The 18942-nt window shown below is 36.8% G+C and overlaps 1 protein-coding gene across 5 annotated transcripts in view; it reads right to left on the reverse strand.

Moving 5' to 3' along the window:
- Window positions 1-18942, reverse strand: part of RABGAP1L (RAB GTPase activating protein 1 like) — a 795491-nt gene that overhangs the window by 701202 nt on the left and 75347 nt on the right. For all 5 annotated transcript variants that reach the window (XM_037986171.2, XM_073011765.1, XM_073011766.1 and 2 more), the window contains 3 exons: window positions 13374-13584; window positions 9380-9554; window positions 288-445 (listed from right to left, as the gene is read on the reverse strand). In XM_037986171.2, coding sequence (XP_037842099.1) covers window positions 288-445; window positions 9380-9554; window positions 13374-13584 — 544 coding nt within the window. The remainder of the gene's footprint in view (window positions 1-287; window positions 446-9379; window positions 9555-13373; window positions 13585-18942) is intronic.

The raw sequence follows: 18942 nt of genomic DNA on the forward strand, positions 1-18942 counted from the left end.
GGAACCCAGGAGGCAGAGGTAGCAATGAGTCGAGATTGTGCCATTGCATACTCCTGCCTGGGTGACAAGAATGAAACTCCATCTCAAAAAAAAAAAAAAAAGAAAAGAAAAGAAAAAAAAAGGAAAGAAATATCTGACAAGCACGAGAATAAAAATATTCACTCACCAATCAAATATTTACCAGTATGAGGCTTTATGTCAACATTTTATAGTTTCTTAAAACTTTGTATGAGCCTATATTATACTCCAGACAGAATGCTAATTTTTAATCTTTCCAAATGCCTCACCTAAAGTTTCCTTTTCCATCGTCTTCTTTTACCTCCAAAGAGACACTGAAGGTAAACACATCACTGTCGGGGGTAGGAATAACTGAGTCTTTAACATCAGACACTTGTCTGGAAGAACGTTTGAATGCTGTACAGAAACTATACAAAATTCTGCTTACCTAAAAGAATAAAAAAGGAAATACCATTAGGCAAAGGTTTTAATTGCATTCTGATAGCCTTCTCTCCGAACTATTCAATCTATAATTTTCTATGACCACAATTTTCTTTAGCAGAATATATATATTTATATATATAGTCCAAGTATTTATCAGATGTTTAGAATTACATGACATTTTCATCACTTGTGTATTTAAAAAAAGAGGGGGTGAACAACTTTTGGTGGTAAATGTAGACCATCCAAACTCCAAATTATTACAACCTAAAAACTATCATCAATGTGAAGTCCAAGAAGGGAAATATTGCAGAAATATCGCTTAAAAAGTAAATTAACAGAATTTTTTACTTTGAAATTAATAATGGGGTATCATTTCACTTCATGGAAACTTAAGTTCAAATCTGAGGAGGGCTTTCAAATGTACACAAAGTTCAACAGTAAGCACCACCAGCTTACATACTGGAGACCAGCAGAGAACTATGATTTAGGAGCTGCAACTAGAATCCGAGCATCTTGAGAATGAAGAAGGGCAAGAGGGCCCGGCACGGTGGCTCCACGCCTGTAATCCCAGCACTTTGGGAGGCCAAGGTGGGCAGATCACGAGGTCAGGAGTTCAAGACCAGCCTGACCAGTAAGGTAAAACCCCATCTCTACTAAAAATACAAAAAATTAGCAGTGCATGGTGGTGCGTGCCTGTAATCTTAGCTACTCGGGAGGCCGAAGCAGGAGAACTGCTTGAACCTGGCAGGCGGAGGTTGCAGTGAGCCATTGTGTAACTGTTCTAGCCTGGGTAATGTACGACTCTGTCTCAAAAAAACAGAGAGAAAGAAAGAGAAGAAAGACAAAAGAAAAGAAAAAAGAAAAGAAAGGGAGGAAGGGAGGAAGGGAGGGAGGGAGGGAGGGAGGGAGGGAGGAAGGAAGGAAGGAAGGAAGGAAGGAAGGAAGGAAGGAAGGAAGGAAGGAAGGACATTTTACTTTAAAAAAAATTATCTTTCAAATATTTGCTTGCTTCTCTCAACTCTGACATTTAAACATGGTGATAGATACTGAACTAATTTAAGTTCACAAAATAAACTATATTTATAGATATTTCTAGGCTTCAAAATATACTATGAAATTGAATGTATCTTAAGATTATTTACTAAAATGATATTAGTATCTGAATCTTCCCAACACTCTCTCACAAACAAGGTTTTAGCCAAGTCTCCCAAGTTCTCTTTTCACTTCCCTCAGCCTCTGGGGGCTAGATACAGAACCATAGAATAAAGTAGATACTGGCTTTATTGCTAAAGTCAGTAATATAAAGAGCTACCAGCATTTTTACTCAATGTTGTTGTGCTATAAAAGTGTTGGGTTCCCAGAATGAATGCTGAAATGGTCTTATTCTTATCTATTTTATTGGTATTAGGCCACTCTACTGACTACTTTTATACATACATACATATATATGGATATACATAAGTGTGTGTATTTGTGTGTATAGCTCATCTTCTTTCCTCAAAGTGAAGAAGTACTCTAAATCCAACACTTCTCCAGAAGTTATTCTCCTTCTTGGTTCCAAAAGATGCATCAGATCATCACAAACTTGTGAGCTTGAAGCAACAAAGATTCTCCAAATCTCTCAGCCCACCCATAGGTTGACAATGAAAACAAGGTGAAATGTGATGGGTTAAAAAAATATTTTCAATATGTCACACTGGAAATTATAGGTAAGAAGAATGCTGTGAACATTAACAAATCCTTCACTTTAGATAAAGTGAATTCAAAGTACTTGTTGAACTGTATTAGTCTAGGAATACAATATTTGTAACTTGTTTGAAACAGGAATACTCCCTATAACAGAAGAGTCTGTTAATGTATGAGGTCTTTCGTTTTCCTTTGTTTTATTCACATATTCTGCCACTTTTTCTTGTACAAGCACACACAGTCTAACACATTCAAAAACTTCCGATTGCCACATTTATGCCCATTAATCAATGATTACCCTAAAGTGCCTTCCCAATGCCAAATTAATAGTTTAACTTTTAACGACTCTACAGAAATCCTACCTGCCAGTCTAAAGTTCAACTTCTGCAGTAGCACCATATTTATATCACAATGTTCCTAAAATTTCTTCAGTATTTTACCATGCTATCCCCATTTTAACCTTGTATGAGTAAAAATAACAAAAGCAGCAAAGGAGTGATGCTAATAAGGACTGTAGGCCTCAAATCTTATACAATTAAGACAATGATAAACTCATTCATTCAACAAATATTATTTGAGCACCTTCTGTATACCAAGTATTAGTCTAGGTACCAAAAATACAAGAGAGAACATACAGCCTATACTTCAGCAAATGTAAGTTGAATGTGCTTGGGGATGGATGAGAGGGAATCATTAGGTAAGCTAATAGCAGAAAGGTTCAGCCTCAGCTGGATACTTACTGGATTTAGCCCAATAATTCAAATGTTTATAGAGGAAAACAGAACCAAAGAATATGCTAGAAACATGTCACTGAAGACTATGCCTACAAGGTCAACTATAAACAGAGACTTTAAACTACTTTTAGTTCTCTGGGTATTCTCCACTTGCTATTCCTAAATGAAATACAAAGTCTACTGTCTGCTTTTTATACATTTAACTTCAGCATATTTTTTGTTTTGTTTTGTTTTAAGGAGCGGGGAGTTTAACAGGCAAGAAAGAAGGGCAAAGAAAAAAAGCAGCAGCTCCCCTATACAGAGACAGAGGGAGAGGGGCTCCAAAGCCAAGAGACAGAACACCACCTGCCAAAGATACTAACCAGGTATATATGCAGAGGCTGGAGGAGGCAATGCCTGATTTGCATAGGGCTCAGGGGATGGGTTTGACTAGGCATGTCATTCAAGTAGCAGGCGGAAAAAGCTAGCCCTCCCACCCTAGCTTTTAATATGCAAATACAGGGCGCCATGATGCTCTCCACATGCAAGGATATGTGTGGGCAGCCATGTTGCCAAGAACATGTGGGACAAGGGCAAGAAGGCCATGGGAATTGCCATGTCGGGTGGACCCAGTTTCTAACGGCTGGCATTTACATATTATAGGTTGCTGGCCTGGCTCTAAGAGCCGGGGCTTTACAAGAAACTTTTCCAGAGATGCTTTAAAAAATGAAAATTTCCCAAGGACCCCTTTTCCTCTCTATATGCCTAAAATAATATCTTAATAACTCTGACAACATTCCCCACTGTAGAGATGCCACAATAACTGCGGTTAGGGGGTTTTGGGCCAAGACTCTTTCTGGCTACTTCCAGACAAGTGTATTTTTAAGAAAGCACTGTATGTGAAAACAGGGGAACACCTGTATGTAATTTTGTATACATTGGTAGAGTTAAACCCCAGCCATATTTATTCTTTTTTCCCATCTCTTCTTTTTCACATTCTTTATGTCAGATCAGCCAGCTTGTCACATCAGAAGGTCATATCAAAAAAAGTCAAAGAACTTGGCAAATTCTAAAACAGATGGCAAGGCTTCAAGAAATTCTTTATAGAAAGGTTAAGTATATGGAGCTGAGCCACAGTGATAGAGAATGATGGAGAAAAAAAAAAAAATCAGACTCCATCTTTCTCTCTTTTGGAGAAAGAATATGACAGTACATTAATTGCATTAACAGCAATCAAATTGCATTTAATACTACATCTTACAAGTTGTCACTTCTACCAAGAGTTAAAATAAATTGTGAATTCTAGAGTCTGTGAATAAGCTGAAACACTAATCCAAGAATTAACAAGATAAACTTCAGAAACAATGACTATCAGTACCTTAGGACAAACTGGATAACCAATTACAGTTGTCCCTTGGTATCCATGGGGAATTGTTTCCAAGACCCCCCAAAACTCCCAGATACTAAAATCCATAGATGTTTAAGTCCCTTATATAAAATTAGGTAATATTCCATATAGCCTACACACATCTTTCCATATACTTTAATCTCTAGATTACTTATAATACCTAATAGAATATAAATACTATGTGAATGGTTTTTATACTGTATCATTTAGGGACTAATGACAAGGAAAAAAGGCTATACATATTCAGTACAGATGAAACCATACACTTTTATCAAATATTTTAAAGCCATGGTTAGTTGACTCCATTCAGGGAGAACCCACAAATATAGAGGGCTGACTGTACATCAAGAAAATTAAAAACACATTCCATGGCAAATACTTCAATATATGTCACACTATTAAAACACATACACCAATAGTCTTGAATGGGCATTTTCTTTGCAGAAGGAAAAGGTTTATTGATAAATAATACAATCTCACTCCAGAAAACAGTATCTATAGAAAATACTAAACACAAAACAGTATATCTGTTTGAGTTTGTTGTTGTTATTTTTGAAGAGGCAGGGAGGACAGCACATGTAGATATCTGGAATGGAGATACACCAAAATCTTAACTGTGGCGGAATTTTAAGCACCTTTTATTTTCTTTTTTATTTCAGTATTTTCCAAATTCTCAAATATGTATTACATCTTAAAAGTCCAAAACACTGTTAAGTAACAAAGGTATTTATTTAAAATAAATAACATAGCTAGTTTCTCCAAGATGAAGTCTTTTCATTAATATTGGAGAAAGATAACCCACTCGTTTAGAAACACCATATATCAAGAAAATGTTCACCCAAGGCCAGGCATGGTGGCTCATGCCTGTAATCCCAGTACTTTGGGAGGCTGAGGCAGGTGGATCATTTGAGGTCAGGAGTTCAAGACCAGCCTGGCCAACGAGGTGAAACCCCATCTCTACTAAAAACGTAAAAATTAGCCAGGCATGGTAGCATGCGCCTGTAATCCCAGCTACTCAGGAGGCTGAGGCAGAAGAATCGTTTGAACCCAGGAAGTTGAGATCATAGTGGGCTGAGATCTTGCCACTGCACTCCAGCCTAGGAGACTCCACTTAAAAAAAAAAAAAAAAGGTTCACCCAAGAAATAAATGTGAAAAATACATACCTTGAAAGGTATGTATTAAAATTTTTAAAACAACTAGCTCAAATACATTATTCATGGGAAGGAGCTAAAATAAGAGGCATATTACCAGGAAACTTTTTAAAAATCATAAATATCAATTGATTTAAGGAAAACATGGACAAGATAACTTCTGAATTATGTTCCAAAATGAGGCATTTAGCTAACATACCAATTAAATATTTGTTTAGAAATGATATTTTCCACTGGGTATGGTGGCTCACGCCTATAATGCCAACACTTTGGGAAGCCCAGGCAGGTGGATCACCTGAGGTCAGGAGTTTGACAGCAGCCTGACCAACATGGTGAAACCCTGTCTCTACTAAAAATACAAAATTATCCAGGTATCATGGTGCGTGCTTGTAATCCCAGCTACTTGGGAGGCTGAGGCTGGAGAATCACTTGATCCCGAGAGGTGGAGGTTGCAACAAGCCAAGATTGCACCATTGCACTCTAGCCCGGGCAACAAGAGTGAAATTTCATCTCGAAGAAAAAGAAAAAGAAATTTTCCCATGCAAGGAACAGGTTTTATTTTATACAGTGTCATATCTGCAACCCCAATGCAATAAGAATAAATATCTTCCCAATGATGCCCTTGATATTTATCAAGAAATATCTCTGAATGCCTTTAACACCAGATGATAAAAAACATGCTTCTATAATGTAACACTCAAGAGTTGCTAATACTGAACAGTATCCTAAAACATACAAATATCATCAAAATCTGCTTTGAATAGAATGGTTACACTAGCTAGTAGAAACATAATCTTAAAAAGACTCAACACTTTAAAAGTATCTTATTAAAAGTTTTATATAATACATCCACAAAGATGCAACAAGAACAGGTGCCTCCTTGTATTTTTTTCACTACACTTTCTGATACCTTGCTTGGTCTGCAATTCTTCAGCAGAAGCCTAGCATATCATTCTCCTTATACAGAGATCATCGACCTCAAGATACTTCTGGCTGGATTGTCCAACCATTTTGCCATAGATTACTGAAATCTACTCCAGCAGGGTCCTGTAGAAGCACAGCAAAGTGTTTGCTGCAAGTCAAATGTGTCCTAACCCTTCTGTGGGACCTCCTAATCCTTGTGTCACAGGTGTCCAAGAGAGTCATCACCCTCACTGGGATTCCCTTCTACCACTGTTGGTGCCTGCAGTTTGAGGGGTTTTATAGTGAAATAAGCATCACAGTGACAGTAGTGGCAGCCATGTTGCTACTCCTGCTTCAGAAATCTTCCTTTAACGACAAACCTCTTCAGCTCTCATCCATGAGCTCTGTAAAAAAATAAAATAAAATAAAATAAAATAAAATAAATAAATAAATAAATAAATGTGTGGCATTGCTGGACGGTACATACTTAAGAAGTAAGAATGTTTGTCACCTGGTTCCTGAACTATCTGCCAACAGTTTGTGCCCATCAAGAGGGACTGAAATACTAACGACTAAAGGTGTTCATCACAGAACAGAAAACTTCTGGGAACTAGACAACCAGATGGCCAGTAAATGTAACTAAAAGACTTCAGATTAATTAAAAGCATAATTATTTTTTAGGGCAGAGAGGAAGATGTTGGACAGCTTCTGTAAAAGGGTCAGATAAAATACAAAAAGTAACTGAAATGCAAGCTATGTTACCAATAAATCCCTTTATAAAACATAACTAAAATACAAAAATCCACATTTGTGTTTTAGAATATGTAAGCAACAGGAAAGTTGTTACTGAAAACTGTATGGCTCTTCAAAGTCAAAGACTTCAATTTAAAACCCAGCTCTCTCACCCAGTCTCTTAGCCACAGGATAAACAAAGGGTAATCACACAATTTATCATCCAAACCACAACACTTTTGAGAATAAAAATGAGGGTATTAGTAATAATCTGGACAATAAGCATAAAGTAGAACTGCTCCAGGCAAAGAGAAACATAAAGTCACTTGTCTAATAAGACCAACCTGGTCATGGGCTATTATGAGTATCAAATGAATGCTTAGCACAGTGCCTGGCATAAGCTCTCTATTTATACTGGGTTATTCCTCATTTAGAACTGATGTCTCATTCATTACCTGGAGGAGGATTTTTAAATTTTTTAAAAAAGAAATAATGTTTCATAAGAAGGTTTAATGACCACTGTCATGTATTTCTCCTTCAAACATTTTACCACTAATGCCCGCATAATGTAACACTTTCTAAATTGCACTCTAAAAAATTTATAATAGATGGAGATAACTTGCTTACAACATGCAATGGAACAAATATGCTCTCTAGAAATCGAGAGCATTTATTTAATACTATATCCAAAATGGTCTGGCCAAGAATTTCCTAAAGATTTTTTCCACTGTTTACCTACCATGATAAGCTCTCAAAAATAACAAACATTTCCCCTACTCTAAACCCAAGTGAATGCTATAATCCAAAAGAAGACAGTTTCATACCATTAGTTATGGAAACCTCTTGCAGCAATTCAGTTTCCTTCTGTAGCAGCATTTCTCTCTCTAAGCAGCAGGTTCTCCAGGTCTTCAAAGCTCATTTCCTTGCTGTTGAGTTCCGGTGATTCAGAAATCACACAGGTGTGTTAAATGATGGCTGCCAACATGAAATGCCAGGATTCTACCATCTGCTTCCCCACCTCTGTAGTGGAGTTCGTAAGGATCAGAAATAGCCCCCCTCATTCACAAAAACATACATATTCCTTCAGCATATTTATATTCACTACTATATGCCAGGCACACTAGCAGCAAAGTTACACTCATTCACTCTCTTATCTATCAGACCATTTTGAATAAGAAGTCAGTATACACATAGATATATAAGTGCTGGGAAAAAAAATAGATAAAGCCCCATCTAAAAAACAAAACACAAAATTTCAACTTCTTTCATAAGGCATGGGTTCTGACAGATAATTTGTACAGTTACACTCTAAATTTTATGCGTCTGTGCATGTTCAGTTTAGTGTAAAGCAAACTGATTACCAGGGCACAAGAACTGACATACCCATCATGCTTTGTATCAAACTCACAGAAATCTACATTTCCATGAATTCCTATTTTGTGGCCAGAAATAAACCCAAAACTCCTGTTAATAGAATGATTTATTCATGTTTCATGATACAGGCTAGAATAACTATTGCTTTCAGCACTTTCTGCTGATAATTTATTTTTTTACAAGCAAACACACCTGAGACATTGCCATCCACACACATTATGAATGCCTTTGAAATGGCTGCAAGTACTAAGAGTTTAATAGTGCAACATTTTAAAATTGGGGGTAATTCAATAGATGTAGAAAAGAAGATTTCCCTATGCATTTAACAGCATTTAATCTAAACCATTTCTCCTAACAATAATCTACCAATTAATAATTGCTATAAAAAAAACTTACTGGCATTTTCAAAGGACAACAAGTTGTTATACCCGCTCTATGTGAGCATTTGTAATTTTAATTAAGCCAGTTCTCTGAAGCAAAATATAGCCTCTGAGCAAGAAAGCACAAAACAAATAATCACCAGTGAAAACCACACAGATCAATAAAATAATCTTAATGCAATATCTAAATGAAAGCAATATGCAACTATCCAGCCCATCAGAGAAACAGGTATCATTATAGGCACTTTTTTATATCACATGGAACAATCTACTAGGGCAAAGTAATAAGAGAACTGCAAAAATAGTCTCCCTTCTGAGCATAAGTAATTCACTACCATGGTTTGGTAGAAAGGCAACTCATCCAGTTGTATTTTTCTATGACAACTGCTAAGCTGTGAGAGTGCCCTACCTACGCAGATATACCGGACTTGACTTTCCACATTCAGTTCTATGTCATTACAAATACTAATTTTGTCTTTAGAAATATGCTCCAAATTTATGTAATGTATTTATACAACAGTGAAATTAGAGCTCAAAAAGGTTACCCTAATTCATCTCTATAGCAAATTGCTACACTATAGTATACTTACTGCCTCTTTAATTTCACAGGAGAAAACATGTATCTGAAATTCTTCTGAACCATGGGAACTCTCTGTAAATGCAAAGCAATTGCTCTCTGTTGTTCCGTCATGTCCACGTGCACAGAATAAAACCTTATAGATTGGAAAAGATGCTATCTCCACATTGCTGGATTGGTCTATGATTCTGTAGAACAGTAATGAAAAGTTAGATAAAATATTAACTATCGAAGAACAAAGATATATTTCCAGTTAGGTTAAAAAAAAAAAAAAGAACAAATAGTTTTACTATGACAATATATGATATATAAATATAACTATCTTTTTTCCCCTTTCTTTGTTTTTTTCTTTTGAAACACAGTTTCGCTCTTTCCCCCAGGCTGGAGTGAAGTGGCCCAATCTTGGCTCATTGCAACTTCCACCTCCCGAGTTTGAGCGATTCTCCCGCTTCAGCCTCCCAAGTACCAGGATTACAGGTGCCCGCCATCACACTGGGCTAATTTTTGTATTATTTGTAGAGACGGGGTTTTGCCATGTTGGCCAGGCTGGTCTTGAACTCCTGACCACAAGTGATCCACCCTGCCTTGGCCTCCCAAAGTGCTAGGATTATAGGCATGAGCTACTGCACCCGGCCAATCAAAAGTATCTTAAAAATCACAAAAATAAACTGGAACTAACAATGCAAGAGAGAACAAATTATCTTCATTTTCATAACACACACACACACACACACACACGCAAACACACACACACACATACGCACAAATTCTTTATTATCTTCTGACAATTTCTTCACTCTTATGTTTCCTATGATCCAACTCATTTACTCCAAAGCTAAGTATACATGCCTGGTAACAACTATATCACCCATCCCTAAAATCTAGTCTTTTTCAGTTATGACAAAAGGAATGCCAGTCTAGAACAGTATAGACTATCCCTAAAGAGCCCACTTCTATTCTCAGCAGCACCTATTAGTTTATCTAAGCCCCAGTTCATTGTTCAACTGAGGTCCTTTCTACCACAGAAAAGATCAGGTGGTTCCAAAGATGAATTCAACAACAGAATACAACAGCTGAAAGGAGTCTGTGGGATTTGGAAGCAAATAATTCTCTGACTTTCCCTACACAAATCCTAAGTCCTGGCTGGGCACAGTGGCTCATGCCTGTAATCCCAGCACTTTAGGAGGTCGAGATGGGTGGATCACTTGAGGTCTGGAGTTCGAGACCAGTCTGACCAACATGGTAAAATCCCATCTCTACTAATAAACACAAAAATCAGCCGGGCATGGTGATGGGCACCTGTATTCCCAGCTATTCAGGAGGCTGAGGCATGAGAATCACTTGAACTCACGAGGCATAGGTTTCAGTGTGCCGAGATCATGCCACTGCACTCCAGTCTGGGCGACAGAGTGAAACTGTGTCTCAAAAACAAAAACGAAAACAAAACAAAAAACAATCCTAAGTCCTGGATTGCTCTACACATTCAAGACCCCTTCAAGATCTGAAATTAAGAAACTGAGGGGTAAGGGGACAATCCCAGGAATAAAGAGGCAAGTCAAAACACTAAATCTCTGTCAAGGTGTGTTTGGCAAATTGAAGCTAAACAGATAACATAGAAGACAGTTTGAAAACAATTTTTCTTTAAAAAGACATCTTGACGTTTTTAGACGCCAACATATAAACAACATACATGCAAAACCCCTTCCTGAAAAATTAAAAGCATTTTTACCAAAATTTTCTAAATTTATATCGCTATTATTTTAGTACTCGGAACTTACCTAAGTTTTCCCACATTCTAAACTTTAGAGAATGAGGCAAATTAGACAGGGTTTTAAAAAGATTAAAGCAACTTTCAGAGAATATTCCAGGCTCAAGTCAAATTCAGCCTCATCTCTTTGACCTGGTCTGCTTATTTGTTCATTCAACAAATATTTGCTAAAATCTTGCAATGAATCACTTACTTCCCTAGCCACTGAAGCTACAGCAGGGAAAAATACAAAGAAGCTATTCTCACAAGCTTATAATCTAGTAAAGAAGATATACAATAAACTAATAAGCAAATAAATATAATATCTATTCAAAGAAAAGTGCTATTAAAAAAAAAAGCCCAGTATGAAGAAAGAGAGTTACATGATGTAACCAAGGAAGTCTTCTTATGATAAAATGTTTACTAAGATGAAACAAAAAATATTGGAAAATCAGGGAAAGATTTACTTAGGGAGAATAAAGATAATATGCCAAGGTCCTGGGGCGGGAAGTGCGACTGATAAATCCTATGAGAATGAACACAGAGGTTAGGATAACTGGAATGTAGTGAATGGAGAGAGAGAAAGGGAGAGGAAAGTGGTACTAATATTGCAAGTAAACAAATCTTCATATTCTTGCATATCTTACACACACACACACACAAATCTGCATCTTCTTTTGATGAATGAAGAGAGAGAAGGGAGGAGGGAGACAGAAGGACAGAGAGTGAGAGAGAAGGGAGTCCTCTTGAATAAGATTAGTATCCTTATAAAAGAAACCCCAGAGAGCTCTTACAACTCTCTTCTACCATGAGAGAACACATGAACCAGGAAGCAGGCCCTCACCAGACACCAAATATGCTGGAGCTTTGATCTAGGAACTGCCAACCACAACAACTGTGAAAAATAATTATCTGTTGTATGTAAACCACCAGTCTATGGCAGTTTCTTAGAGCAGCACAAACAGGCTAAGAAGAAAGCAAGAAAGGAGGAGGAGGAAGAGAAGAAAAAGTTGGAGCAATAGGTCAACAGTGGCTAACCATGATAAGGATTTCAAATATAACCACAAGTGTGACTGAGGCAAAGACTGAATGTAGGAGAATAACATTATCTGACTTACTTTGTTTTTTTTAATTGAGATGGGATCTCTGTCACCCAAGCTGGAGTGCAGTGGCGTGATCTCCGCTCACTGCAACCTCCATCTCCCAAGTTTGAGCGAATTCTCCTGCCTCAGCCTCCTAATTAGCTGGGATTACAGCATGCGCCACCACACCTGGCGAATTTTTGTATTATTTTGCCCAGGCTGGTCTTGAACTCCTGACCTCAAGGGATTCATCCGCCTCAGCCTCCCAAAGTGCTGGGATTACAGGTATGAGCCACCACATCCGGCCCTGAGTTACATTTAAAGAAACTAAAGGTTCAGCTGACATAATGTATTATTCCTAATTAAGCATAAGAGGAAAAAGTCATTTTGCTTCTTTCCAGTCTAATGTAAGTAACTTAAAATCTATGGCTCACTCCAGTTTCTTTCAACCACTATTACTTGACAAGCTGAAGGCAGATTTTTATGCTCATTCAGGATAGAGAAATGCACATTACAAGTATTTTTACAGTTTTATTTCTATTTATAATATTCTAAGCGTAAATATTGATATGGGCTTGGATCTGCAGCCCCATCCAAATCTCATGTCAAATTATCATCTCCAGTGTTGGAGGTGGTGCCTGGTGAAAGGTGACTGGATCATGGGGGCAGTTTCTTATGAATGGTTTAGCCATCCCCTCAGTGCTTTTCTCATGATAGTTGAGTTCTCACGAAACCTGGTTGTTTAAAAGTGTGTGGCACCTCCCCCCTCTCTCTTGCTCCTGCTCCTGCCATATAAGATGATTCTGCTTCCCCTTGACTTCTGCCATGATTGTAAGTTTCCTGAGGCCTCCCCTCCTGAGGCCTCCCTCCCAGAAGCTGAGCAGATGGCCAGCATCATGTTTCCTTTACAGCCTGCAGAACCGAGAGCCAGTTAAACCTCTTCTCTTTATCAATTATCCAATCTCAGATATTTCTTTATTGCAGTGCAAGAATAGACTAATACAATTGTTCAAATGCCCCCTTTCAAACAGTGAACACAGTCTTAAGCCTAAACATGTTTACTTTGCATGTCTACAATGAGTTCACAGCAAGTCCTACACCTGATGATGCTACAACATCTTTGCCACCACCCAAAAGACTTAATACGTGTCTAGAGAAAAAAAAAAATTAGAGCTTACCTCACAGAACCTTCTGGAACATTTGGTACATACAGGGTAACAGGAAAGGGGTACTGACTGGAAGATTTCATGGTTGCCATTGCCCGTAAAGCCTCTACTTCATTACGTGGGGAAGAAACCTTCATACATCCTAAGTAGGTCAGTTTATTAAATAAAACACTATCTTCTTCAGGTAGTCCACCTGGAGAAGATGGTCTGGGTGTACAAATTTCTGAAGAAACAAAAAAAGAAACACTCAAAAGTCAATGCAAAACTCCAACATCATTATAATCTTGCCAATGCCCAAAAAGAAATGAAATATTTCAAATAAAATCTAGGTCTCTCTGTATTTTCATTTCTTTTATATTTTAACATTTTAGGATTTAAAATCTAGGATTCTAGGATTTTATAATCCTAAATCTTATGTCAGAGTTCCAGAGTCAGTCATTTCATACTTTCAAGTCTCTCAAAATATTATCTTACTTAGCTATAAGTTCTTCAGATGAGAGAAAAAAATTAAGCTTTATATTTAAAAAAATCAAAAATATAGACTACAAGTATGTAAAAGAAAACAGAACCTCTGGTCTCCAAACTCACTATGCCAAAGCAAAAGATAAGCTTGGGAACCGAGTCACGCAATACTGCCTTCTTTTTGTTCCCAGATAGCTGTAAATTCACAACCCTGTGTCATAGCCTTATCCATATGCCAGGTTCCCACAACAATAGAAGGGCACATATCTCCCCAGATGGCTTCCCTCAGAGATTACTCACAAGGAAATTCCTTGTGAGCCCCTAAATCTTTTAAAATATGTATCCTCCCTATAAACTAGCTCTAAAGCTGAGTTCTGTCAAATCTCATCCTGACAATTTCAATTATCAGCTTATCTTCACAGACACAGGACAAGACCAGAAATCATCCCTTCACTTACACTAAGATGAATGCATAACTGGCTTTTTCCTCTACTTCTTTTCACATGTAAAATGTAGATTTATTGAGGCTAGTCAAAGTCTCACAAGAAAGCAACCATTTGCCTTACCGCCTACCTTTCCCTCTTTTTTAACTTGTTCTTGCACTTTCTCCTCTAAACGCTGAAGTTCCCAAAACCCCTCTAGAAAAGCACAGGTCACAGTTACTCCTGTGGCCTATGTTTTTCCCAGGTACATACTAAACCCTTGACTAAGTAAACCTCTACAGATTGAGACCTGCCACTTTTTGGTTAACAAGTGATATAGAACAATAAGGAGAAAAAAAACTACCCTAAAGATAGTACGAATCAGCCTCAAAATAATGAGGACTAAACAAAAGTAAATCAGTTAAAAGTTTCTCTTGACTGTAAAGATCCTTCACTGCACCACATTTATTAAGCAGCCTAACTTCCTAAGCAAAAAAAAAAGCAATGTTAAAATGTTACATCTCATACCAACAACAAATGTCAAGCTCCTTACTTCCCTCACTCCTGGTTTGCTGGCTTCTATGAACTATGTTAAGTGTTCCAGTGGAATTTTTTTTTTCTCAAAATAATTATTTTTGAAGAATGAATCTATGATTGCTTCAATCAATTCCATCCCCATCATAACGAAATTCTTTAAAAAAAAAAACAAAAAACCATTCATTTTATTCTAACAACAGCAGGCAGCCAAGGTCCAATTGTGGTTAGAGAGCATCCATCTGCGTATACCAGGTAGTATAACATTCTCCCTTCATGCCCCTACCCAAAATCCACATTCTGCTTGGCTTCCCCTTTGTTACCTACATTCATGCTGCACAAAATTAAGTAAGCATACATGTATCATTTGAACTAGGTCCTTGCAGAATTTTCAGACTGCCATTACCAGGATTCCTCTTGTAGGATAGGATTTTAATAAATAATTCACAGAAGCCATTTCAAATTCCCCCACTGCAGCTCCTAAATATTATACTAAAATATGCAACTTCACCACTGACTTTTTTGTTAAGGAACTAAAGCCATTCAAAATGAACTACTTCATCTACCATATTCTTCAACCACTGAAACACGTTTTTCTCCCTGTTTCAGTCAGTTCAATACAATGTATTTCAAAAGGGATAAATAAAAACCTACAAATACATTTTAATATGTTTAAATTATTTTGTATTAGATTATTATATACATGTATGTTATTACATACTTTTCTTAATGTAACAAGCACTTATGCAGCAACAATAAGACTGATGAGCCTGGGTGATTAAGTAGTTCAAGTGATCTAACATAGTGTAACTAGAGTCTTAAAAAAATAAAAAATATAAGATGAATGGGAACTAGGGAGAAACAATAAAAATAATATTTAAAAAAAGAGAAAAGAGGAGGCCAAAAAGAAGTTGTTTGAAGAGGTATTTTACAAATCTGTGTAAACCAAGATTCATGACTCTATAAATCCCAAATATAAAACGGTACAGAAACTGAACCAAAAATAACAAATGATAGAATTGGCAGATAAGGCCTATAAAACGACTATTATAAATATGATCAAGGATTTAAAGATAAACATCTAACAAAATAAGAAGAAAAATGAAAGACATAAAAAAGAACCAAAAGAAATTCTAGAGCTGAAAAAATATAAGATCTGAAGTAAGATATTCCCCAGGTGGATATAACAGCAGTTTCTAAATTGCAGAAGAAGAATGTTAAAGGAAGTTCCTTGGGCTACAGGGAAATGATACAGAGAAAACTGAAGAGCACAAGAAGTTAAATATGAGAAAAAGATCTATTCCTTGCTCTTTAATTTCTTCAAAATATAACAGACTATTTAAAGCCAAAAAGAAAAACACCCAGGAGGTGGAGGTTGCAGTGAGCTGAGATCCTGCCATTGCACTCCAACCTATGCAAGTATTTTGTAGAATTTGTAACCTATGTATTAGCAAAATGAATGAGAGCAGAAGCATAAAATCTAGAAGGTAACAAAAGATTCTTACAATGTACATGAAGTGTTATGATAGTATTAGAATGTACATGAGTTAAAGAGTTGGGTTATAAACTCCAGAGCAACTACTAAAATAATAAAACAAAATTATATAGCTAGTGTGCCAATGATGGAGATAAAAGAGAACATTAAAAATAATCTAGAAGGCAGGAAAGGAGGGGGAAAAACAAAAACAGAAGAAACAGAGAAAACAAACAGCAAGACAGTAAGTACACTTAGATCCAAATATATTAAAAATTACAACAAAAGTAAATGGTCAGCTGGGCGCAGTGGTGCATGCCTGTAATCCCAGCACTTTGGGAGGCCAAGGCAGGCAGATCATGAGGTCAAGAGATCGAGACTATCCTCGCCAACATAGCAAAACCCCATCTCTACTAAAATATATATATATATAAAAGCTGGGTGTGGTGGCGTGCACCTGTAGTTCCAGCTACTCGGGAGGCTGAGGCAGGAGAATTGCTTGAACCCAGGAGGTGGAGGTTGCCGTGAGCTGAGATCGTGCTATTGCACTCCAGCCTAGGCAGCAAGAATGAAACTCCATTTCAAAAAAAAAAAAAAAAGTTAATGGTCAGCTTTTTCTGTAAAGGGTCATATGATAAATATTTTAGGTTTTGTGGGCCAAGAGACAAAATCTACAATATTATGCAAGTATTTATACAAGTGAGAAAACAACCCTCCACAGATTTTTTAACAAAATTTAAAACTTAATTATGGATACTAAAATTTGAATTTCATATAAGTGTCATGTGTCACAGTATTATTCTCCTTTTGATATATTTCAGCCATTTAAACATGTAAAAACCATTTTTACTTTGCAAACCACACCATAAACAAGTAAGAAGTGGAATTTGGCCCACAGATAGTAGTTTACTTACCCTAGTCTAAACCCAACTAAAAGACAGAGATTATCAAACTGGATTTTCAAAAGGTATCTATGATAAACACTCTTTAAAGATAAAAATAGGTGAAAATTTTTTTTAAAAAAAGGAAAAGGAAAAATATATACCATGTAAACACTAATTATAAGAAACCAAAAGTGGCTATATTAACATAAGAAAAACTAGACTTCAGGACAAGGAATTTTAACAAAAAGAAAAGGGATATTTCACAATGCTAAAACGGTCAATTCATTAAGAAAACACAAAAATTCTAAGTGACTGTGCCCTTAATAGCAGAACTTCAAAATAGCTGAAGCAAAATCAGACTCAAGATGATTGAATTGGACCAGTCAAATTGAAGTGATAAGTCTGTTATAATCTGTTATAATCTCTCTCTCCCACTGTTATAATTTATCTCTCCCACAGATTGTAACTGAAAACTCTTGACAGAATATAAAAAGCAACTACCTGAGGACTCTTTCTTTCTTTTTTCATTGAGATGGGGTTTCGCTATGTTGCGCAGGCTGGTCTTGAGCTCCTGAGCTCAAGTGATCTGCCCACTTTGGCTTCCCAAAGCGCTGGGATTATAGGCGTGAGCCACCACATCCAGCCTCTTTTTAAAAAGTAAATAGGAACAGCCAGATTGGAGAGGAAAGTAAAAACCTGAACCTCTGTTACGGTGGTGAGTTTTCCATTTTTCTCATCATCACCTCCCAGCTTTGATCTAAGGGTGGCCCGAGTTGCAGACCAGCAGTGAGCAACGAAACAAAGAAATCCAATCTTTCTGGCCAAATAACAGAAAAAGAAGTCCCTGCAAACTAGAGAGTATCTGAGAAATCATGACTTGTTTCTGTTTTGTTTTCTCTCCCAGTTCTACCGCTAGCCCCAACCACAGAACTACCTGAAATGCTGGTAGTGGCAGTAGTACTGTAAGCATCTACAACCTGGAGGAAAAGAAGTGTCTCAAAGGCTGAAATACTGAAGCAAAGAGGCCCTTATAACCCAAAAATGGAAAAGAAAATCCCTTATTATTTTTTCCTCTCGTTTCTCTCACCACTTTGTCCTAAAGTTAGCTCCAGACATGAGATTCTACACAACAGCACAAAGCAGCAAAAACTCTAAGAAAGAAACCTGTCTTTCTACAGAGGGGTAGAAGGAAAATGGGCCCAAGGAGTGTGGGGAAATCTCAGAGAGGAGAGAGCTGAAGAAGTTTACACCTAATTCTGTGTGTAAACTAACTGTGTGTGCATGTGGAACAGACTGAAGAAGCACAGCAAAGGTTTTGAGAATTGAAAATACTTTGGAACCAGAAAGCAAGACAGATCTTGCAGTCTGGATACAACCAGGTGGAATGTCTGCTTTAAAAAAAAAAAAAAAAAAAAAAAAAAAGTCAACATTCTTCAGAGGATTTTAACAAGAAATAGTCTCAAAATATAATATTCAAAAAATCTGGGGAACAAGCCAATTACTCAACAAACAAAAAAACACAAAAGGGTGACCTATTCTCAAGTGAAAAAATAATTCACAGACCAATCCCAAGATGTCCCAGATGCTGAAATCATCAAACACTTTAAAATTGATATAATGCTACTCCATAAAATAAACGTGAAAACACCTGTAATGAATAAAAATATTAAAACTATCAACAGAGAAACAAAAAAAGTTTAAAAAACCAATGTAAATTTTAAAACAGAAAAATACAATATCTAAAATTAAAAATTCATCAGATGAGATCTCAATATCAGAATGGAAATTAACAAAGTACAGAGTCA

This window comes from Chlorocebus sabaeus, chromosome 25 (assembly GCF_047675955.1).
Source record: "Chlorocebus sabaeus isolate Y175 chromosome 25, mChlSab1.0.hap1, whole genome shotgun sequence".
NCBI classification, from domain to species: Eukaryota; Metazoa; Chordata; class Mammalia; order Primates; family Cercopithecidae; genus Chlorocebus; species Chlorocebus sabaeus.